This window comes from Drosophila virilis, chromosome 4 (genome assembly GCF_030788295.1).
Source record: "Drosophila virilis strain 15010-1051.87 chromosome 4, Dvir_AGI_RSII-ME, whole genome shotgun sequence".
Taxonomy (NCBI): Eukaryota; Metazoa; Arthropoda; class Insecta; order Diptera; family Drosophilidae; genus Drosophila; species Drosophila virilis.
Genome location: NC_091546.1, coordinates 27270314 through 27295495, shown reverse-complemented (window position 1 = coordinate 27295495; position 25182 = coordinate 27270314). Strand labels below are relative to the sequence as shown.

General features: G+C 35.2%; 1 protein-coding gene across 3 annotated transcripts in view; it reads right to left on the bottom strand.

Moving 5' to 3' along the window:
- beat-Ia (beaten path Ia) overlaps positions 1 to 24674 on the bottom strand; it is a 54656-nt gene extending 29982 nt beyond the window's left edge. For 2 of the 3 annotated variants that reach the window (XM_032433113.2, XM_002057500.4), the window contains exons 1-2: positions 23775 to 24674; positions 11061 to 11141 (exon numbers count right to left, since the gene is read on the bottom strand). In XM_032433113.2, coding sequence (XP_032289004.1) covers positions 11061 to 11115 — 55 coding nt within the window. In that variant the 5' untranslated portion in view covers positions 11116 to 11141; positions 23775 to 24674. The remainder of the gene's footprint in view (positions 1 to 11060; positions 11142 to 23774) is intronic. The other variant, XM_032433114.2, reaches the window with a different exon arrangement.
- Positions 24675 to 25182: the final 508 nt, after the last annotated feature.

The window sequence follows — 25182 nt, the reverse complement described above, 5'->3', positions numbered from 1 at the left end:
TTTCTAATCCTTTGATATGCATTGATCTATATTACTCACTATCGATATGTTATTAATTGATTTATGTTTAAATACCTTACTATATTTAAGGTTACTTTTCAAATACTATTCTCACCCAATTAAACTAATTGACTAGTTATCGATCAATACTATCGACCAGAGCAGCTCCCACCCTTCTCGATTGCATTCCTTTACTACATCATCATCTGCACGTACTCCACCTTTAAATTAACCACCTGAACTGCCAATCAAGAGCGAAGCCAATGCCAAACCTCAAAAAGTCTGCCTGTCTGACCCATTACTGCCATTCGATATATTCGATATGTACGTGCTGATTGGCAACTCTGGCTACTCACATTTCTCATTTGAGGTCACAAACCGAAAATTGTAACGAAAACGAAATGTTCTCTAGTTTTGGCAAACTTTTCTAAAAAAAAAAGTAAACAAAAAAAAAAGAAAGAAAAGGGTTGCTAAACGGAACGTCAAAGTTCCATTGAGGTGACGGCAAGGCAAAAAGTGTAATCAATAATTTTGATTAGTATCGCAGCAAAATGCTGAAAACTTCCTCAAAATGCCAACAAGTTGATTAAATTTTACAACAGCAACAACAGAAAGAAGTCAAAACTTTATTTGCTGCACCCTTGTGGCAAGCTTTACACCTTTGTTGCAGCTATGCACATTGTTCTTGTTGTTGCCCTGTTTTGTGGCGCCTCGTAAATGTTTAATAGCGAAATATGCATGGAAAATGCTTTCATTATGTTTTTATTGCTGCGACGTCTGCAAATGTCAGCAATTCATATGTGATAACGCTGATATTGTTATTTAATATGCAACACACACGACACACACACATACACACAGCCTCATACCTGAGGCAGGTGCTGCCGTCGCTCTGGGTGGCAGTTTTTATAAATTGCCATGCATTTTCTAGTGGCAGTTAACTTGGCGCCAACTACACGAAGGAATTCGAAATTGTAATGCATTTAAAACTTGGCGCAAAAAAATAACACACGGAGATAGCTAAAAGGGCTGTGGTAAACCCAATTGAACTGAAAGAATGCAAAAATGCTGCATTTTTAAAGATAATGTTAAAGCTATTAAGACTGTTCGAAAGCCTTAAAAATGTGTTATGCGAAAAAACTATAGCTGCTGGTCAAACGCATTGGTTAGAGAGTTTAGGAAATATCAGAAGAAGCACTTCGTGAACTCGGAAAGATGGAGGCCCGTTTACAATTAATTAATGCTATAATAAAATAGTAATAATAATAAACAAAAATACGATAGAAGAAATATATTTAGAGGAAATAAAATGTGAACTATAAGGCATATATTTAAAAGAAACACATATATTAATTCAAATAAATATAATATAGAAAATTAGGAGACAAATCATAATAATATTAATTATAATAATAAAAACTAATGAGACAAATAATACTACAAACAGAAATAATAATAATAAAAGCAATAATGTAAATAAAAATAAGTTTAGCTTCAATAAAAATAATAATAATATTAATAGTAATTATAATAAAAATTGTAATAATAAATAATGGAAAAAACAAAATAATAGTTAGAAGAGTAACAGTAATATTAAAAACAAAAATAATACTTTAATAAAATATTTGACAATAATAGCACTCAAAATGATAACAATAATATTAATAATAAAATAAAATAAAATAATAAAAAAAAAACAGTTACAAACTAATATTATTATTAATACTCATTATTTCTATTTACTTAGCATACTATTATTTATTATTAATAACAATTATAATAATAATAATATAGTAAAGGTAATAATAAAAGATATTATTATAATAATAAAAATGATAATAACAAGTTTAAATAATAATGGCTGCGAATATTTTATAAATTTTTCACAAAATATTTAATAGAACTATTGGAAAAAGTGTCTGACACCATATTCATTTATTTAAAATGTATGAAAAGCATCATTTAAATCGTAAATAAAAAATCAGCTAATACACACAATAATTATAAATGTTTATAACGTAGCTATTCCTGGTAAAATAGATAGAAAATTATTTTGAATGCGCAATTTGTATATTAACAGCGTTTAATTTTATGCAAATCTGTATGCAATTTTAACAATCTACATTCGTCACATATTCAATCAAATGAATTGAGTCTTCCAGAAAGAAATATTTAACAAAAAAAATATATATATCATAATACAAATTCAAATTTTTTAAATAGCAAAACGTCCGATTTTCAATAAAGTATATTTGAAACTAAGTAAAATATCAAATTCATCAGAGTTGCTATTAATCTTGCAAGGAAATGCCTTTGAATAAAACATACTTATTCCATTTTAATGAATTGAAATCTAAAATTTGCTATTAAAATAAAATATCATCTTCATTTAATAGGAAAACTGACCTGGAATGAATTATACTTGAGCTATTTGCATAATGACTGAATTTTACAATTCATTTGATAAAACTGTTGCCAAATACACTTTGCTGTTGTCATTTGCAGCTGTTCATAAATTATTTGATGATACAAATTTTCGATAAATTCGTGTTAATTGAGATTGCAGCTCCTGACACACATATTAAGCATATGAACAACGCTTTTTAATTATTTAAAAATAAAATGATATAAAATCAATTAAATGCTGTACAAAAACGCAGACAATTTCCAAAACAGGTGTGTCGACAATTTCATTTTCACATAAAATAGTCAAATGAATTTCGCATGCGACACATTTTGTTTTTACGCAAAGGTATTTTGTGTGTGTATGTGTTAGTGTGCGTGTGTTTACTTGAGAGTGTGTGTGCTTCCTATGTGTTTGGCAAAATATTTCATTTAATTTTGTAAAGTATTTTGCGCATATAATAAATAAATATAAATGTATACAAAAAATTAAAAAAAAATAATAATAAATAAATAGGGTAAATCAAATACTTTTGTGAAAATAATGTGAATAAGAAATGTATTTGTTGATTTAAAATAATATTTTGTTAAATATGCACAAATATTTTTTTACTTACGCATTTATTCACTTTTTTACTTATTTGCCTGCAATTTCAATTAATAATTAAAATTATAATTGCTAATCATTGTAAGCGTGTTTTAGCCCTGCTCAAAAGCGACTCAGTGCAGCAGAAGAAAAAAGAAAAAGCAATTTTCCACTGAATGCAGCCACGCAAAATGTGCTGGGAAAACTCCCATAATGAACATGGTTTCAGATTTACTTCAGGGCTACCAGCTGCAACATGAAGCCTTAATTGTTGTCTGCAGGTGTTTTTGTGGGTGTGGCTGTCTGCATTTGCGTGTGTGCATCGTTTTGTTATTATGCGCCAGACGTTAGCCACGTAAATTGTTAATAATGATTATTAACTATTTGGCTCGTGCCCGGCGCATATAACAGCAACAACGACAACAAATGGCAAAGGCTTTCATGCTCGCTTATACCTTGACACACTGCATAAAACTATTATTAGTTGCACAGACAAAACAATTCAAGTTAATAGATAAAATAATAGAAAAACAGGGCCAATGGAATGGAGTTTAAAATATTGAAATAAGACACTTCGTTATTCCCAACAATTAAGCATAGTTTGCTTATATTTAAACAGTAGATTCTACCTTTAAGTTGGTTGATGCAAATGAATGCGGCCGGACTTTTTATTGAGCAATGAAAACACATTAAATTTCCAAACAATTTTCAGCTCAATTGGCTTTGATTTGTAAAAGGCCTTTCCAATTGTTCAATGCTAAAAGGCTTTGAGAATTACAGCACGTTAAAAGCGTCTAAGAATGACATTCAGCATTTAAACAAGTTAAGAAACTGCACTTTAAAAAATTTATATATTTATACAAGATCTTATATATATTTCTTATATCAAAACTACGCATTATAGAAATAATCCTAAAATTGAATGTATATATTAGTATCTAGTTTTGTAATAAATTAAATAATTGGAAAAAATTTACAAAAAATACAAATATATAAAATTACCTTTATGTTGGAATACAACTGAAATATATTAAGGTATTTCTGCAGCAAATTACGAACAACAACAATTAATTGGCAGCCAACATGAAAAAGACCAGGTCTAAGCAATTCCCAACGCATATATGAATATAAAAATCGTAAATCTCAGCTTTTACACCTTCAGCTAGTCAAACCGAACTGAAATATGTCATTAATGGCAAGTGTGCGCCGCGAGGCTAATTCAATATAATACTTAAGTATAGTCATTGGGGAAAAATCAATGAATTATCTACGTTTCGATTGCAATTTAATATACATTTACGGGTAATAGAAATCTAGGCACTTATCGCCCCATAGTATTTACATGTGTGTGTGTGTGTGTGTGTGTGTGTGGTGGCCACTAATTTCGAGTCGACTTGAAGCACAGGCAAATTGTAATTAAATGTCAATTTCCAGAAACTCGAAAAAAAAACAGGAATCAGAACAAAACCAAACGCATTAAGGCATTAGCAAAGGGCAAGCAGAAAAAAATAATACAAAACAAACGTATCAAACGAAATAAAAGTAAAGCATTAAAATCGTTTTGTTTAATAACAATAGTGGGGGGGGGGGGGGGGGGGGGGGGGGGCTGGGGGGTTGGTGTGGGGTACAAAGGCCAACATATGCACAGCGGCAAGCTTAGCGGGCGGCGCCTCCAACTTGTTGTACTTATTAAAATAAAATCAAGTACACGACCCATTGTCGAGCCCCAAATAAAAAATCAGAGACCCGAAACAGAGGCAGAATAATTAGGCTGGGTGGGATCCGGACAGAGAACGGTAGGGGGCGGCGGGGGCAGACACAAATTACGTTTTGTTGTAGTGCGTGCCGAAGATTTTTATCGGTTCGTGTAAATTGTGCAGCCAACAGATGATTGCCTGACAGGCAAATACCTGTGAGTGCTCTGCACGTTACTGGCAGGAGGTTAATAAACGCTATAAAGCGACACCTGGACACACACACAACACGCACACACACACGCACCCACACGCGCTTGACTGAGTTTCAGTTTTTGTGGCAATCGAGCAAACACGTGTCGCTTTTAGTGCCACTGCTCATTGCATAATTTTTAATGCAATGCGAACTAATTGAGTTAATTTAAGGCAGACGACAAAATGTTGTCTGACAATATTTGGTTAGATGTGAGGGGGAGAGGGCACGGAGCTCACCTGAGCTGCAAATGAAAATAGTTTCAAACAGCTGCTCTACATATGCCCATTCAGATGGATTAGCTTTAATTGGACCAACTATGCTAATAATATAAACAATTGTTGTGCGAAGGGATTTGCTATATAGTTGGTTGTAGTTTTGTTTATTTGAAAGTCCCATTTTCAAGGACTCGCACTTCACGAGCACAAACAAAGAAAATTATTTCAAAAAAAGGCCAAACATGCACAGACAATTTATTGAAATGCCAAGAAAAAAGTACTAAACTTTTTTGTTACATTTTTACATTACATTACATTGAATCCGTGTCGCATATTTTCGATTTAAAAACAAAACGAGGCCACTTTTATTGGGCTTTGGGTAATAGTTATGTGCAACTGAAGCGTTTCGTTCAATTATTTGCATCGTTCAGTATAGTCGGATTGCAGGCGAAAGGCGCCTCCAAAGGTTACACGCAATATACCTACCTGTGACCTACCCTTGAATGTCCTACAGCATTCGACCTCAATCCCCATCACCATAAATATCCTTTCACTGCATATAGTAAATACGATAAGAGTTACATAACACTATAACTATAACACTTTTTCATAAAAGAAATTGAATTTAAGTGAAAAAAATATCCAATTTTAATTCATCAGCAGCAGCTTAGAAACTTTTGGTTATTATGTTATGAAGTTCCTTCTCTTATACAAAATCTCATCTTCGGAGTGTCAACTATGTAATACAAGTTACATCAGATGTCCAATATATTACATTATTTACATTATACATTACACATAATAATATATATATTTTATATATGAAAAAACTTTGCCTTGAATCAATTGTTGACATCCTAGCTGTGTGATATTTTGATTCGAATCTTAAACCTGACTGTTTTTAAGTCTAAGCTCTTGTTTGGCCGCTCTAACTGAGCATAATAACGAGCAGTTTTTTCACTCTTCCAAAACTTTAATTTAAATAGTCGCTAAATGCAGCGCTCGCCTGGCATTTGGGCTTGCCTATGCAATTGGCTTCGTAATTGCCAAATAACGTATTTTCAAATTTGTCCAGCAATCGTTTATGCACATATTTTGGCTAACTGGCAGCTGCACATTTTGTTGGCCATGTCGCATTTTGTCAAACTAACACATCATTTTCCGGTGCATGCTTCTAGGCAAATGCGGCTTGGACACAGCTATTTTGCGGCCATTTCGATGCGTTCGCAGCACGCACTCGAAAACATAAATGTGCATAGAAATTGTTTCCTGTAATTATGTAAATAACGCAGCAGGTTCTGCAGTCGCAGCTGCGTGAGCTTACATTGAAAATGAAAAGCGAAAATAAAAACTGTTTTTTACGACGACAAAAAATAGCAAAAAGAAGGAGGAAAAAAAATTGTAAAATGAGTCCAGAGAATTGACCTTAACAGCAATTAAGCCGCTTAACCCCCAATGGTCAGAGTCATGCTCGCAACGCTAACACTCCTCTTCCTCTACCGGTGCCTCCACCATGCAGCCAACCGCTCACTCTCCGCCTAAATCCGCATAAAAATTTTTAAGCTGCCATTGCTCTCTAGCACATCCCTTCCACCAGCCACACCCCTACCCACAGCAGCAACCACTTGACAAATGGAAAAATGGCACCCAAACTTCCGGCTGTTACAGCCTGCAGTTTGTCAGGCAGCCGCTCTAAAGCTTCAATTTGTTTTCGTTTTTGGCTTTTAGCTCGTTGCGAGATTTTCATGAATTTTATGTAACGATCTCTCGGCCAGCCTCCTGTGGCCCGCCCGCTCAGCGGAGCTGCCGGCATTGGGCTGGGGCGTGTCGCACGTTGAAAAACTGCATCGAATTGCAAATTCAATAATAGTTGTGCGATTCGTTCGTGGCTGTTTTGATTTTTATCCAAGCAATCGAAGTTTACTCCCCTTGGCCAACAGGCCTCCCCACCTCTCAGATTATTCATATTTTCCCCGTGTAAGTGTGTGTGTGTTTGCCATTGATTCGCCCGTTAGTTTTAAGTATGGCAAACGAATGCGGAACCAAGTCAAGCACCAAAGCGCTGGGGTTAGGTGCTTGTCTAGGGGCTGGGATCACCAACGTCTCGAGTGCGTCACAGTTATTGCTGGCTGGTGGGTGGCTCTGGCATACACTGTAATTGGTTCGATAATAAATACAGCAATTGATTTGTTTTTCTCCCCCACACACACAGCTTGGATTCAGATTTAATTAAAGGCAAAGGTGTGTTCAAACGAGGGGGTAGATGCATAGGAAATCAGTGGCAAAGTGATAAGGGAAAGCGTGACCCCTTTTGAGCGCAGGTCGTTGGCACACACTTGTGAGAGCACTCAGATTGATTGAAATAAAATCATTGCTAGATATTGATTAAGTTCAAACTGAAAGCTTAAATTAAATCAAATATATATTTAATAAATAAACGTTTTCAATGTTAAATTATTTTTAACATGCTGCTTTTCAGATATGCACACATCATGCTGTCAAATAAATGACATGTAATTGTTTTAAGACCCGACATAGAAACTATTTTTGGTTTGTCATTCAGTTGTCACAGAGCATCTCGAACAATCTTACATGAATGCTCTGGCGGAGGGTATTAAAGTGCTGTCATGAAATGTGCAGCACATTCAAGCGCACTTCTTCAAAATCATAAAGTATTATCTGGCACAGAACGAGTGCTGAAAGCACGCATGACTTGCTAAGTAGGTGGTAGCTGGTTCAAACCATGAACTGAACTCCTGACCAGATTTTGCGAGCTTTTACCTCTTATGATTACATCAATTCAGCTCTTCGCTTTTAGCTTCGATTCGGGAAACTGGTTTTTCACAATTTAAACTCTAATCAAAATTAACATCTATGTAATCAAAAATACATTTTTGTTCAAAAATGTTTCTGTGACAATGTATGTAATAGGCAGAAGGAAACATCTTTGACGCCATAATAATCAATATTCGAGTCGATCTAGCTGATCTGGCCGTCTGTCTGTCTGTCCGTCTTGAAATGTTAAATATAGGTGCTCCTAGTGCCTGCGCAGATCGAGTTTGTTTCCGATAATCGATAACTTACTCCGATTCCAAGCAATCGATAAAAATCGGGCAATTTTGGTAAATAATAAGAGCAAGAGCTACCAAAATTGACATATAACTGACCTCTTAAATAGAATATATATATATGCATTTGATGATGGAAGAAGAGGGACCAGGGTAACCCCTAGTCGTGACCTCTTGTCTTAATTTATTTTTACCGTTTGTAATTCTTTGGTTACATAAAAGTCCCGGATTTCTATTAGTATTTTAGAAACTTCATAGATATAGAATTCGTCGTCTTTGCAAATTAAATTTGTTTGAACATCTCTTTCGTTTTTCAAGCTATCCAAACAATTCATACAAAAACTTTTTATGCATATACATATATCGAAATTTTAAGAGTATTCAGTGTTTGGCATACAATTTTGTCATCAACTAGCTGCTTTATAAAATCTTTCTTAAGCACATCTTGAGTCTGGCGATGTTTTAAGCGCTAAAAATAAAGCCACAAAGCCCACTTGTCTTGGCCTAAGAGAAACCTACACTCAAAAAAAGGAGCATATTTTGCAGCACTAAATAAATTCGAATGCTACGCCGCATACAAAAAAAAAAGAAAAAAAAAAACAACAACAAATGCCAGGCACGTTGCTCGCATTTATCAAGCGAATGACAAAAACACAATCACACACACACACACAACAGTCATGTGTGCTAACAAGAACAACAACAACAATTGGCACACCTTCACACCCACAAGCACACACATGCGCATTCACACACACGGAGATGAGCCTGTCGCTGTTGACAAAGAGTCGAAAATTTCAGTCACGCGAAAGGATTGAAAGTCATTTGATGTATTCACTGTCATTTAAGTTGCCGAGCTGATAAAGTGACTGATAGATAAATACATATACCTGCACATATACACATGCATGTCGGCAGATATTGAATCGAGTCGATGGGGGCCTGGCCCTGCCAATAACAACTACAGCAACAACAACGAAACGCTTTCAGCTGTATGCATATAGCAGTGGATAAACCCAAGAATCGGCAAGTTAAATGCATTTAAGTGACAAGGACGATGGCACTAGGAGTCGTCTGCCTTATTGACATGTGTCTTGGCCAAGACAGACAGATCGACAGACGGAACGTTAGTTGTCGCAGCAACTCAATTATATATACACACACATATATATATATATATATATATATATATATATATATATATATATATATATATATATATATATATATATATATGTATGTATATAACGATATGTATAAAAAGATAAAATTTAAATCTGCGCCGCATGTTCCATGTGGGCAACTTGTGATTTATTGAATAAATCAGTGGGGTGTTCAACTTCACGAGTTCTTCAAATATTTATCAGTGCCAGTGTGTGTCTGTGTGTATGTGTGTGTGTGTGTGTGCGTGTGGTTTTGAAATTTATGTGCGCAGGTAAATAAAATGTGCCTCCGCAGACCTGCTGAAAGCCGCAAGACGAGGCAATAAAAAACGTGTAAGAAAATTGTGCAAGTGTGTGTTAAACATTAAAGAGCACATTTTCGAAAAAGAATTTGTGTGCACACACTTGGCGGAAGGATTTAAACCATGTGCATACACTTAGCGGCAGAGGAGGTAAAGAGCTTTATTCCAAGCCCCTATTTCATCATTTTTTAAAACCAGCAAACAAACGAAGACCGAAGCCCAAAAATCCGAAAAAAAAATGTTTTAAGAAAAAAGACTAAATAAATGCAAGTTATAATTTATTTTAATTAAAAGATTTGTTTAAATTATTTAATTTATTGTTTTTGGCATCTGGATCAACAAACAGGAAAATCTGAAAAAAACGTTTATTAAAAAAATATAACTATATGTAGAAGCAAAATTGCAATATTGAACATCAAAAGCTGCCAGGCCGAAGCTCTTATCAAGATGTTGCCTAAAGAATCTATGAAAACCAATTGCACGAATTTGACAAAGACCTTGGTTCAAGCCCTTTAATGCTGCGGCCCAGAAACAGCCCCAAAGACGGTTCAGTTAAATTTGTACTAAAAAAGCACAAATAATTTGTTTAAAAAAAGTTGTATAAATCAAATTTGCTGCACGTTGCAATCTTTAATATTTAAGCTTTTGCATTTAAAATTAATAATAAATGTTATTTTTTTTCCAAATCGCATAAATTTTAATCGCACCGCCTTTCAGTGGCATTATATTTAATTAAGGCTAATTAAGAAAAAATAAATGTATGCACATAAATAAATATTGTTTTTTGTGTGATTTGTTAGCCATTTTTTGCCCCTGCAAATTTATTGAGTGCATTAATTTTGTGATTATGCCATTTAATTATTTAATTTTACATATGATTTTGATTTCATATTTGATTTTAATTTATTTTCTCTCATATTTTATTTAGAATTAATTCAGCTGCACTTGATCAACAAATTTAAAATAATTTCACATAATATATCACACCTGCCAATCTTTTTTCCAAACAGATAAACCTTTCAGAATGCATCACGTTTGTCAATCCTAAACTAATTGTTTGCTAATTGAACTAAATTGTTGATTTTCGTGTTGACTAGCGTGCGATTATTTCGTCAAAATACAAAATATTTACATAAGTTTGCTAATTTATTAATTTAATAACCATTGTCAACTAAATGTTGACTTTGTTTGACGGGAATCATAAAACAAATTTATGTTATTCAAGATTTAAGAGAAAACAATTTTAGAAATTTTTAAAGGGCGCCAAATTATTTGTAACCGGTTTTTACATTGCAAATATTAAAGAAAAGAAAAATTTCGTGAAAAAAGCAATTCCCATTGAACTGGGAATGAATATAGAAAATGGAACTTACCAATTGCCAAGGTGAGAAGAAACGCAGTTCGATAGAAAACTTGAAGAAACCGCATGTTGTTTATTTTATTTGTTAGTAAATCTGCAAGAAAGTATAAAGAATATTAAAAATATTATAAATAAAAAGAGTGAATTGGTACAAAAGCTGTCAAGCTTGAATTTAGTCCAGCCTAGCATAATATTATAATTTATGATACGGCTAGCTATGGTAACAAGAAAGTCAGTTTCGGCAAAGCATTCAAAATACTTGCTAGCCCTTAGAGTTGAACTTTTGTTCAAAGACCAATAAAACCAGAAACAATAACAACAAAATGGGTTGCTTAATGCGTTAAACTTTTGCTGCAACACGTAACTCAAGTTAGGCTGCAGTTGGTGGTGCCCCGAATGGGCTTCTATAGTTGGGAGCAGCTGGGGCAGCAGCTACTGTGCGACTGCACCTGGACAGGTGTGGCAAAAGCGAGTTTGTTGTTGTTCCGCAAAATATTGAAAGCAATTTTGTAATCAAAAAACCAAAAAAAAAAAAAATGGAAAGAGCAAGCGAACAAGTGGAAGAAGAAAGCTTTATAAAGTAATAACTATAAAGAAAACTGCAGCGATTTAGCCAAGCGCCCAAAAACACACACACATTTTGGGCTAAAAGTTTAATATTTTAGACGTGAGAGCGGCAAGGGGGTTGACTTAACGAACCACAAAATGTTGGGGAAAAAAGTCAGGAGTGCTGTGAGCAAGACTGCACGACTAGCAGATACCCTCTTACCGTGCAGAGAAGAAGTTACACAAACATTTAAAATATAGGCATGCTAAGAATGTATGATAAGTATTATTAAATATATTTATTATTTAAATGCACCCAGGCGATAAGCTTAAGAAATTGTTGTACATATTTGTTGGGTTCGGAGTCCTTCTTGCTCTGCAACATACCCCATTTGAGACATATTGTGGGTATACAAAATAAAAAGTGTGCTCATATGAGAAATATTCCACATTTAAAGTTGAAAATCGGATTATTATAATCCCCTTAGCTCATTCTGTGCAGAGAGGAGCATAGCCTTCTCTCTGTCTCTTCTGTCCGACGCATGACATGTTGTAATCTTTTGTGGCAGCAAATTGTATTAGAGCATGCAGAAACCCAAACTCATATGCCCGAAAAATGGAAGGGCAAATATAAAAGAATTTTCGAGTATTTTTGGCCCATTAAGCTTTGCAGTGCCCGCTTTTAATTGCTTTGGCTTCATTAACAGCAGCTGTGAGAAGAACAAAAAAAAAAAGAAACAACTTTTTAATTTATGCATTGACAAACTTCGGGGTCCAAAAAACAAACCCTGCCGCCCATTGAGAACTAAGTGGTCAATGGGCTAAGACAACAGCAAAAACAACAAAAACTGCGCCTGGGCAGTGCAAGATAAGCCTCAAACTGCAATTCAGACACAAGAGTTTCGCACAGCTGTGGGGCGTCAAGGGTTAAATACGGGTCACACGTACTGCTCGCAAAAATTGCATACAGCGCACAAGAGCATAAACCTTTTAATTGGTTTTCGGTCAAACAGTGTACAATAAAGAAAGTAGAAAAAAAAGCACAAGATTTTTTTAAAGCGTTTCTTTGAGTTGACTTTCCGCCAACTGCAGCTGGTTCTCGTATAGCTGCTTCCTGCGCCTCTGGCGCTTTAGACCTTTCTAGGGAATTGCCTTCACTTGAAACGACGCAACTTTTAGATGCCCAAAGTCGCCGGCAGTAAAGTTAAGCCAATTGCTTTGTTGCAAGCAACAATTTTAACATAATTTTACAATATTTAAACAATATTAATTGTGCATAAAATAAAATTCAATAAATGTAGGATCCTACGACTTCATATAGCTAAATACGCACAAATAAGTAAATAAATTTAATGTATAAATAAATAGCTTAAGAAGTGATAATGTCAAAATATACATATACTTATTTTAATTTAAGAGCAGGTTAACTTCAGTAAACTTTTAACAGTAAACCGCACTGCAAAAGGATGTGAGCTCAGAAGTTAATTGGACAAAGAAAATTGTATTAAATCGACAAAAATAAATTATATTAATCTACTCCAGATTCAACAATGTAGAAAGCATATATTTATTAACATATTACCATATTACCTTATTCAAATAGGTTTCTGCTTCTTAAAATTTGTATTCTCTAATGCTATCAACTATATTTTATTAACATATATTGACTTGGTTTTCTTTGATTTTTTTAAGGAACTAAAATCTAAAAACAAAATTATATTTTGCGATTTAAATTTTTATTTACAATCTTTCATGCGCTAATAAGTAAATTATATTGGTCTAAAACAGGCAATAACAATTATTTGAATTCCCAAAAAATATTCCTGTTCAAATATAGCAGCACAAATGTCAAATTGGAAGCAAAAAACAATTTAAAATTCAATGACACAATTATAATTAAGTAAAAATTATAATGCAATACTAAATATATATACAATAAGCTAAGACGTAGGAAAATTTAAATTTATATAAGGCATATAAAATAATTAAAGAAAAAACAATAATAAGAATAAAAGAAAATGAAATAATTTATTAAGAAGGCATATATATCTTTTTATACATTATAACTGAAATTTCATTGTTGTTTTTTTTTTTATATACACTGAAGTTTATATTCGATGCTTTTCTGAGCAAGAATAAAAGTATGCAATTTCTACAATATTTACCCATTACAACAACCTGCACCACAGCAATTTCCCATGCCTTTTGCTCAGATATTACTTTGCGAAAAATAGATGGGGAGGAAAAAGTAAAAACTACATTGAACCTCGTTTGGCAGAGAGGCTTAGCAACTTGCACTCTGCTCTTATTTTTATCTCTCTGGCCATATATTGAAAATGGCAACGAGAAAAACTTTACAAATTTCCAGCGTAAATGGTTATATTCTATGGGATGTAATGGAAAAAAATCGAGTCGAGGCAAGTGTGGAACTTTTTGCGATGCCACACACAAACTTTGGCCAAGGGATCCCACATATCAAAAGTTCTTTGGGCAAATAAAACAACAGACAGACCTTTGGGCGATTGAAAAATATTTCCATATGTAAATTTACCAAATGTTATTCTTGTTATACCCTGTACTGGCCGAAAAATTGGTTAGCAAAATGTGCGCTCTGTGGTTTACTGTAACTGACAGAAGCTCGGCCCCGTCAATTCTATTAGGTATTAGTTTATATATGATATAGTTTCGGAACTGCTTCAAATGCCGAGTCGATGCAGCCCATGTATTTGAAAGTATAATGTTATTCGAGTAAATTTAAGGCGGCTTTCATAACGTTCGTTAAGCATATAAGAGTTAGAGAGAAGCTGGAGCTTCTTATATTGTAAACAAGGGTTAAGAGTATAGAGCTGCTTTAAAACTATCGACCTACTATAAATATAATCATTTACAATTTTTTGTATAGACACAAATCATAATATGACCTGTAAGGCCCGAACATTTCAAATGAATTGCATAAGAAGTACAAAAGTTGTTGAAGAATGAAATTTTATAGATGAGAAACAGATGGAAGTCAAGGCTTAAAGCCCAATTCCACTATCATCATTTCTTACATTTTTTGCGAATGTGAAGTAAATTTTGTCTTAGACCCGAAATTCACAGAATGTAAAGTATGCCAATGTTACAAATGTTTAGTTAGTGGAATCAGGCTATAAGCCGCTGCGTAAAATGCTTGTAGCATAACGATTGGAGCGAGGGTTTTCTACAGGGTATCTTCCAATCGGGGACTCTACATTTTTGTTGTTGTTGCCAACATACACAACTATATATGTATCGATATATATGTTGCCTACTTGCATTTCAAGTGCAACAACAACAATAAATTTGCCTGGCAATGCTGAAGGCCAAAATGCAGAGAAATCTACCTACAAAATTTGCTGGAATTGTTGTTGTTGTTGTTGTATATTTGGCTGCGGTTGGCAGCGCCGTCGCCTGCAAAATTTTGTGGCATGTGGAAATTTATTTCATAATCTCAACAGCAACAAGAACAGCAACAACAACTGCAGCCCAAGCCCGAATAAAAAAAAAGAAGGAAAAGCAGGGAAACTTTTTGCATATGAGAGCCACGAGTAGCTAAGCATGTAATTTATATCCTTGAACGTCGCACTTTCTAGTGCGCTCTCTCTCTCTCTCTCTCTCTCTTTCTCTGTCTTTCTTTGCATCTCTCTCCCTGCCACTCTCTTCCTCTAGCTCACAGCAGCGGAGCTGCAGTCTTTGGTTCTCTTGGAGCTGCAATAAATTTGCTTTTGTTGCGGCTGCTTCTCGCCTACTTCGTCTTTGCCTTCTTCTGCTATTTTTGTTGCTGTTCTGCAATTTTATTTGACCACATAAATTGTTTACCAATTTTCACAAGTTTGTCTGTTCAGCCATATGTGTGTGTGAGTCTGCCTGCGTGTGTGTGTGTGTGTGTGTGTTTGCAGTGTGGCAAGTCCTTGTTTGTTCTCAATGCTAAAAGCGGTTTAATAGCACTCTGGCAACCTTTTGATTTAGCGCCCGCCCGAATGCTGCCCATGCATCTACTGAAGGCTCAAGTGTTTCCATTTTTCCTTTAAATATTTTCTAATTGGAACATTTGTGAGATGCCAATAAGTCAACAGAGTGAGAATTAGTAAAGCAGGCAGGGAGAGAGAGGGAAGAAGGGAGGGAGCTCAGACAGAGCCTATAGAATCTTTTTTTGATAAATTCTTTTTTTTTAGCTGAGAAACACATTTGCAGCCTTTGATGTGGACTAATACTTAAATTGCTTTGCCCCTTGCAATAAATAAACATTGCCAAATCAATCCTAGTTATTGTTTTCTGTACACATTTAGCATTAAATTAATATAGTTTTATTTAAAAACTTTTCATATATTATTTATAAGCCAATTTAAGCTTTACGTCAATGAAAACAAAAAATATATATGCAAGCGCTTAATTTTTTTAAAAGAATTCAACAGTTAAAAGCTTTACAATTTGTTATAAAATTATAAAAAGTATGGAATAAACCGAATAATTTTTCAAAAAGTTCTGTCATAGCAAGTAAATACAAAAGAGAATAAGAGCTTCTAGTCGAGAGCTCCCGACCAGGGGATACCCTGAACCCTCTTCTTCCAAAACCAAATGTAAATATACACACTATTCTAGATCTTTTTATTTACCAAAATTGAACAAAAAACAGGATTTCGATATAGATTCTTATCGATTACTTGGAAACGGGGCAAGTTATCGAATATCGGAAGCAACATCAATCTGAGCGGGCTTAAGGATGACCCACAGCTAAAATTTCTAATCTCTAGCCCACATAGATTCTGAGATCCTTGCGCTCATATATACGGACAGACGGACGGACAGACACACGGACATGGCTAGACCGACTCGGCTATTGATGCTGATCACGAGTATACACACTTTATGGGGTCGGAGAAGCTTCCTTCTGCCTGTTACATTCATTTGCAAAAATAGATTATACCCTTTTAAATCATTTGAATAGGTTCAGAGAGCGCAGACGTGTAAGCAATTGTCCTGAACGTGTAAAATGAAACAAAAAAGGTTATAAAACTTATTTTACTCATGTTTTAAAAACAACAAAATGTATTTTAAGCCAAAGTCATATCTTATGCAAAGTTATATTAAAAGGAAAAAATCGCTATTTAATTGGGAAACTCAGTTTTAAACTATTCTCCTTCTTAATGGATAAATTGTATAAGATTATGTGTTCGCTTCTCCAGACTGTAATATTATATACTGAATATAAATATAATAAAGGTTGCAAACTGAAAAATTTTTAGAGGATTTCAAGCTAGAAACTTTTGCAGTTTTGCAATTTTGGGCGCTGGTAAGAATTAAAATGTAAACGATTTCGAAAAATGTGGTAACAAATTCTTGACGCACAGACTTGGAGAAGGCAAGACGGACCTTAAATATATTTATTTTTTATTTATTTATTTATTAATGGTCGACAAAACGAGTGTCTTCCTCATTATTCAAAAGGTTGTACAATATAAGTATATTCTAAAAGCCTAGTTAAAGGATACAATTTTCTAAATAGCATCACCGACCGATGGAGGTGTTTTATTTGCCAGTCCGGCCAGCTGTGCCCCTTTTCACAGCTAATTTTGTCAGTGACGCTATTAGAGCCTACATCTAAGCAGAAGGTTGTAAGTAGGAAAAAAGTGATCTCAAGTGAAATTAAAAATAATCTTAATTTGCTAAATTAATAAAGAAAATACAATAAATAGGAAAAAAGAAAGTAAGAAAATTGTTAATAAAGTAAAGCAATGTAAGTTAGATAAAGAGTGTTAAGTGGATAGGACAAAGAGAAAAGTATTGGGAAATCACCGACACGGTGGGGGAAAATTTTTCAGCCTGTCCGGCTAGCTATGCCCCTGCTCATAGCTGGGAATGGTCAGCGACTTCCCGAAGGTATCCTGAAAGCAACGATTTTATTAGGGGTAGAGACAGTTCGGTAGAGAAAACGTGATGCAAACTATTATAATTTTTACATAGCACGCGAAAAGAATTGTGCATAGCGTAATCAGTTGTGCACGTAGATAGTAATAAGGGGCGATAATTTCTGGTTGGTCTAGCCGGAACAGAGAATTGAAGACGCCCTAGCAGAAAAGGAGAATCAATGTCGCCAATAATCAACTTATGTAGAAGGACAACACCGAGAATTGTCCTACGGTTGATTAACGACGGAAGGTTGAGAAGAAGCAGTCTGCTGGAGTAGGACGGCAACCGAAGATTAGGGTCCCAATTTAAACCTCGTAAGGCAAAAAGCAGAAATTGCTTCTGAACAGATTCAATACGATCCTGGCTGTTGATATACTGTGGAGACCAGATGCAAGAGCAGTATTCAAGGATAGGGCGAACAAGAGAGATGTACAGAAGTTTTGTTATAAAAGGATCGTTAAACTCTTTAGACCATCGTTTAATGAATCCAAGTACACCTTTTGCCTCATTAACAATGGTATCTATATGAAGATTGAAACAGAGTTTAGAATCAAAAATAACGCCAAGATCCTTAACTGTTAGTATACGTTGCAAAGGGATATTGTCGATTGTATAACTAACAAGATAAGGTGTAGTACGATTAAAAGTCATAAACATACACTTTGAACAATTTAGATGCAATTGATTGGCCGAACACCAAAGTTGCATAGCGTTCAAATCGTCTTGTAGACGAGAATGATGTAGGGGGTTAGTGTATGATAGAAAAAGTTTGACATCGTCCGCATACATGAGTACACGGGCATGTGATATAACAGAAGGAAGATCATTTATAAAAAGTGTAAAGAGTAAAGGTCCAAGATGACTACCTTGAGGAACACCAGAAGTAACGTGAACCCTTTTAGAGGTAGTCAACCTCACTATTACTCTTTGGGTCCTACCTTTTAAATAAGAATTAATCCAAAGTAAAAGGGACAGAGGGAAACCTATTCGGTCAAGTTTAAAAAGTAAGATGTCATGGTGCACAGAGTCAAACGCCTTACTGAAGTCAGTGTAAATGACATCAGTTTGCATTTTCGAAAGGAAAGCATCATTTACCAAGGAAGTAAACTCAAGCAGATTGGTCGTAGTTGACCGATTCTTTACGAATCCATGTTGAACAGGGGAAACAACTGATTTGCAGAAATGCTGCAAATTCGAAGTGATTATTTTTTCAAATAATTTAGGAATAGCAGACAGTTTTGCAATGCCCCTGTAATTTTGTATATCAGACTTCCCACCTTTCTTGTGAAGAGGAATGATATAAGATTCTTTCCAAAGAGATGGAAAGACAGAAGTTTCAAGGGATAGATTAAAAAGCTTTAGCAATGGATAGAAAAGGGAAGAACTGCACTCCTTGAGTAGACAACTAGGAATATTGTCCGGCCCAGGAGAGTAAGAAGATTTTAGAGAGTTTATAGCTAATAGGAGAGAGGAGTGTGAAATAATGGGGGGAGGTATAGAACTAGCGGAGGAAATAGTATAAGGGTAAGAATTAGTATTAGGACAGACTGAAGAGTAAGTTGATTGGAAAAAATTAGCAAAGAGGTTAGCAGAATCAATGTCATTGCTAGCTTTATCCATCCCAAGAAAAAAAGAAGATGGCAAAGTTGAAGACTTACGCTTCAAGTTTACAAAATTATAAAACTGTCTCGGATTTCGGGCGAATTGCCTTTTACAACGAATTAGATAATTCTCATAGCATTGAGAATTAAGAAGAAAAAAGTTCGACTTGGCTATGGAATATTTAGCCAAGTCTGTACACGAACCAGACTTTTTAAACTTTTTAAAATATTTGGATTTTACATTTTTTAGATGTGATAATCTGGGAGTAAACCAGGGTGGTTTTGAAAAAGTAGTCGAAGGAATTGACTTAGGAATACACACATCTAAGAGGGAGTTTAGGGTGATATAAAAAGAATTAATAGCTGTATTCATATCAACTGAGTCATATAAGAAAGACCAATCGGTTGAATAAATAAGCTGATTCAGCAAGGAATAATTTCCTTTGCGAAAGCAATAGCGGGGCTTATTGGCTGATGAGCACGAAATGGAAGGATTACAATTTAGCATTGCAATCTCTAAAGTTGGATGATAGACATCCTCAGGAAGAGATAAAGGAGGTGACCTAGACACATTAGAAATAAGGTAGTCGTTAACAAATACAAGGTCAAGTGTTCTATTCATATGATTAGAAATTGAATTGATTTGAAACAACGAAAGATCAAGCATGCAGTCTAAAAAATCGTGCTGTGCTGAGGGCACTAGATAATTTTCAGCAGTGAATAATGACCAAGAGATGTTCGGCAAATTAAAATCACCCAACACCAATAATAGGTCATTATCCCGCACGTGTGAAGAAACTTCTTTAATACAAGTAATATGATTCATATAAACTTGAATATCAGAAGAAGGTGGGACATAAGAGCATGTTACATAGATATTCCGTGTAGGAAAAGACACCTTAACTGAGACAATCTCAGCGTCAGTAGGCGTACTAAAACAGAATAGTTCAGACTGGAGAGTGGCTTTAACGGCAATTAACACCCCACCACCTCGAGTCGGCCGATCATTTCTAAACAAAATAAAGTTATTCGGTAATATCTCAAAATCAGATATGGTTGAGTTTAACCATGTTTCTGAAAATGCTATTATGTCCGAATCGAAGGAAGTGCTGGCAATAAAAAGATTTTTTAGCTTTGAAGTGAGACCTCTGACATTCTGATAATGAATAAAGATTTGGTCAGAAGATGAAGCTAGTTTTTTGGGGCAGAAATGGTACCCTGTATTGAAGGGACTGGAAGGGTGACAGGCTGGTTACGCTTTTTAGGCTTGAACTCATGAACAATCATGTGTGGTGGCCAAAATTTGGGATCACAAATGATTGGGAACATATCATGTGAAACATTTATTTTGAATGATGATTATAATTAAAATAATGGAAAGGTTGCCCAAATCAACACAGCAATACCTCGTTTATTCATAATTAAATAAGTATTGGGCGTAGAGTGGGTAGCACCAGTGTTGGATAATACTTATATTTGTTCATTTAATTGCGTACCACATTTCTTTTAATAAATGTATATTTTTATACCCTGAACCCATTAAAAATGATTAAAAAGTGTAAACCACATTGGTGCAAATGTAGAACAAAGCAGAAGAAAATATGTCGACCCCCCATATAGTATATATATTCTTGATCAGCAGCAATAGCCGAATGAATAATGACAAGAGTTAGAGACTTGCCTCTGCAATCTCTTGGCAACAAATGCCGAAATGGCGTGAAATGTTTAAGCCTTATGTTAAGGTAACCTACAACTATTTATGTCTTGTGAAGTCTACAACTTTTTGTGTACTTTGGCTTCCATCAGCTGTCGTCATACAAATTGCAGGTTTTGCAGATGCGCTTGAGCTCACATCACTTTATCAGCATTAAATTTCATTTTAATTAAATGCAAATTAATTACAAAACTTTATCAAGCCAAGAAAAACTAAGAAAAAATATATATAAAATAACAGACTGTATGAAGCAATATTATTACGAAAAGGCTTGGCAATATTTCTGCAAAAATTCCCACAACGACGCACCTTAAGCTAATTAACGCAGCTGCCAGGTGAACTGGGCGAGTTTTTTTTTGTTTGCTGGAAAATTTTTGAAAAATCTTGCGCATAAACCACAGCAGAGCGCACAAAAAAATGAGAGAAGAAAACGCTGGCGTCGAGAGAAATGCCTTTAGCCAGCAGAGCAGAGGTAGAAGAAGAATGCATTGTCCTTGCAGGTGGCAGTAAAAAATTGTTAAAATTCCTGGACTGGACCGGCAGGCGCCTTTTCGCAGCTCACAGCTCATTAAACGCTTGTCACCAGTTGCCCCCTTCGGTTGTTGTTGTTGCTGCTGCTGTTGTTGTTGCGGCTCCTGCTGATGGAGTTTTTGGGTGCCAGGATAATCCGGTACAACTTAATGCGCCCCTTGGCCGTGCTAAATAGCGTTCATTATTTACTTTATTTTTCGCATAAAGCGGACGAAAAAAAACTTTTGGCATTTTTATGGCCAAAAGCGCAAAATGCAGCGCTAGCGACAGAGAGAGAAGGAGAGAGTGCGAGCGAGTAGGCAACAGCAAATAAATGTTATTTCACAGCCTTGCGCCTGTTTAAGCTCTATGTGAAATATTTGTATTTTAGTTTTTATACTCGGTACGCATTTCAAAGAAATAATATAATACAAGAGCCGGCACAAACAGATCCAGCTGCTTACAGGGCATCTTTCAGTCACGCACACCCGTCCAGCTGGCTTTTACTAGCTACAGTTTAAGGGTTTAAAGCCGCCCCAAAGGTCCCTGGCCTTCGACTGGCTATAATAAATCATGACGCATATCAATCAGTCAATCAAACATGCCCCAGAAACTTGTCTACATATTGATTGTGCGCTACAAAAACAACAGCAACAACAACTACAATTTATGCCTGACTCAGCATATTTGGCAAAAAAAAATAAAAAGCTCAGCTATGCATTTGACATTTTCCGTCAATGATATCAGCAGAAAAAAGAATGGCAAGGAAATAAGGAGCACAGCAAGACATGTGAAAGGACGCACGACAAATGCTGAAGCTGAAAAAAAAGCACATTGTTGCATAGCACAGAGAGTCCTGTGCGCCCAGTCCTCATGTTCTCAATCCCCAACTCATGAGCACAACTTTTGTGCATTTGACAAGTTTTGTTTGCCAAGCCATACGAACGGACAGTCCATGACACGCCCACACATGTGGAAATTGAAATTGGCCACGGAACTGCCTAAATGGCCTGATTGAAATGTATTTAGCGATAAGCACAATCGAGAATGTACGAAACTATCGAGAAATACATCAACATTTTCGAAATTCCCAAATAATTTAGTTTGCGGCAAAAGTTTTCGAATTGTAGAAGGATTATTTCAAGAGAAATTGTTTAACTCTAAGCTTGAATACAAAATAGTTAAAGATAAAGGAATAAAAGAAGAAGGCCTTTTTATTTTTGAGAGGATCTCTTAAAGAACTCCTAAACTAAGCCTCTAATCTAATTTTATAAATAGAGATAACAACACAATCTAAATTAGTAAATTGCCTGAAAAGCCAGCGGTAAATTCGCAGCTTCAACTTGTTGCGAATTGCAAGCATCAAACATTGAGAATAAGGGAAAGCGAACAAACCAGACGCTATTTTTTGTATGTTTTCGCCTGGGACCTCGACTGTTCTAGTAAAAGGACTGTACACTTTATCAACCAATTTCATTTTGTGCAGACTGTGTTTGTCTGTGTTATTAAATATTTAATTTTAAAAAATGTAATATACATACATAAACTGGACAAAATATTCCCATACGAATATTTTAATATCTAGAAATAAGTTTGCCGGTAAATTTTTGTTTAATTTTTTAAGCTCTTGGGAGATAATTTTCGTAAAATATTCTAGTAAATACTTTGCATGATGAGCTCTTAAAAGAAAGGTACATTTAAACAAATGTTAATAAGTAAAAAAAATATTTATAGAGTAGACCTTAAAATCATATTTCTGACTTAAAAGACTATTCAAAAAAGTAAGTAGCAATAATAATTTTATAACAATAAAACTTCAAGAACTTGATTTTGAATTTGATTGAAAGGAACACTTCATTAAAAATTTTTATAATTAAAATTATGTACAAAGTACTTTTAGTAATAGAAAAATAATTTTAAAAAAATAATTCTACTCCAATTCACACATTGGAGGAAAATATTCCAGTATATACAAATTTGTGAGAAATATTAAGAGGATATCTTATAAGAGTTTTTAAAAAAGTTTATCAGTCAAAACATTAAATTGGTTTTATAAAACTGCTCAAATAAAATTTAAAAATAGCAAAAAAAATGTAAAATTTATTATTTTTCAAGAATTTAAATACATAAGTAAATGCTAGAAAAGATTATTTAATAAATATTATAAATAAAGGAGTATAAATAAAAGCCGTTGCTTAAATGTGTTTGCCATTCTGGTTATTCAAAAAATGATTGTTAACAAAAATAATATCAAACAAATATACGTTGTACACATTCTAAGTATAAATGAGATTTGCATTTTTTGTATATGGGGCAACATTTTTTAACGGAAAATATGCCACAAAAAAGCAAGTCAGAACAGTTCGAGTTAAGAATTCAGAGCTGGAAAATCTTCTTATTATTTATGTTCTTAGAACTCTTGGCTTACCTTTACAAAGTCCAAATAAATGCAATTCGCAATATGTTTAAGTTGAGTTTCGGGTGAATTATAATTCGTTTTGTATATTTGCTTCAAACGTTTTCACGCATTTTGCAACACTTTAAAACCTTGTTGATAATTTTTGTGCATTTCTTCTTTTCGTCTGTTTTCGCACAGTTTGGCAAACAAATTTAATGCAATTTGCTGTTGTTTTCATTTAGATTCGTTAGAGCGAGCCGCAGCATGCGAGTGCGAAAGAGTATAAGAAAGAGTGTAAGAGACAGAGGGGGGCAGAGTACTATAACGGTATTGGTATTACTTGCGGGTTTTTGTTTTAGCGTCGTTTGTCGTTGCTTGTGACTTTTATTCGTTGTTTCTTATCTTATTTCGCGTATCACGGAACTCGTTAAAATCACCTTAGAACACGTGACTGCACGTCATGCACAAGCACACACACACACACACACACACAAACGCACACATGCAGTTCTGAAGCAACAGCGCCGCGAACACACTCACACACATATACGCTGGCAGCAAAAACAAAGTGTGCCGTTAGGTCGATCGCCGGTCCGTTGTTCCTTGGTTCAGCTGGGGCTGTTGCTGTTGCTGCTGCTGCTGTTGTATGATGCTTCACCTTCTACTCCTTCGCCCGCTTCTTTTAGCTGCTCAGGTGCAATGTCAAAAACACAAAAATCTGCACACGACTCGCTGCGGGAAATTGGAAATATGCGCACACACAAACACACACACATATATACACTAATATACTGCGTAGCAACGTGAGTTACAATTCGCGTATTTGTTGGCTGCAGTTTGTTGCTTCGCTGCTGCTGCTGCTGCTGTCCTCTATACGCGCGACAAAAAAACTGCGACGGAGCTGAAACGCAAAGCAATCCTCACGCAAGGACAACGCAATGAAAACTAAGCTAAGAACTCGCGAGCCGTTTACCGAGTCGTGTCGCTTCGTGTCCTTTGCACTGAAATTGAACAACGAAAGCGGCGGCCGAAGCGTCGCACATGCTTCGGCTGGCTGCACGAAGCACTGTACGAAGCTGCATTCGGCTTGTTGCCTAACAAACGCATCCAACGAGAGCAGTCTGTTGGCGTAAGAGTGGGAGAGCGAGAGAGAGCGCCCTTTTGGTTGTGAGCGCTTGGCCGGTTAAGTGTGTCAACAGGGGCAACAAGTGAGGGGCGTGTTTATGGCTATTGGTCAGCAAGCAGTTGACCTGCTTGGCGTTAGGCAAGGGGTGCAACAATTTATGCCTTTCTTGCAATTTACCTTATTGGAAATTTAATATAAGCTTAAAATTACCTCAATATTAAAATGCAAACATATAATATACAAAAAATATATATATATTTGTATGCATATGTTAATGTATATGTATATTTATACAAAACGGATTTCAAAGAA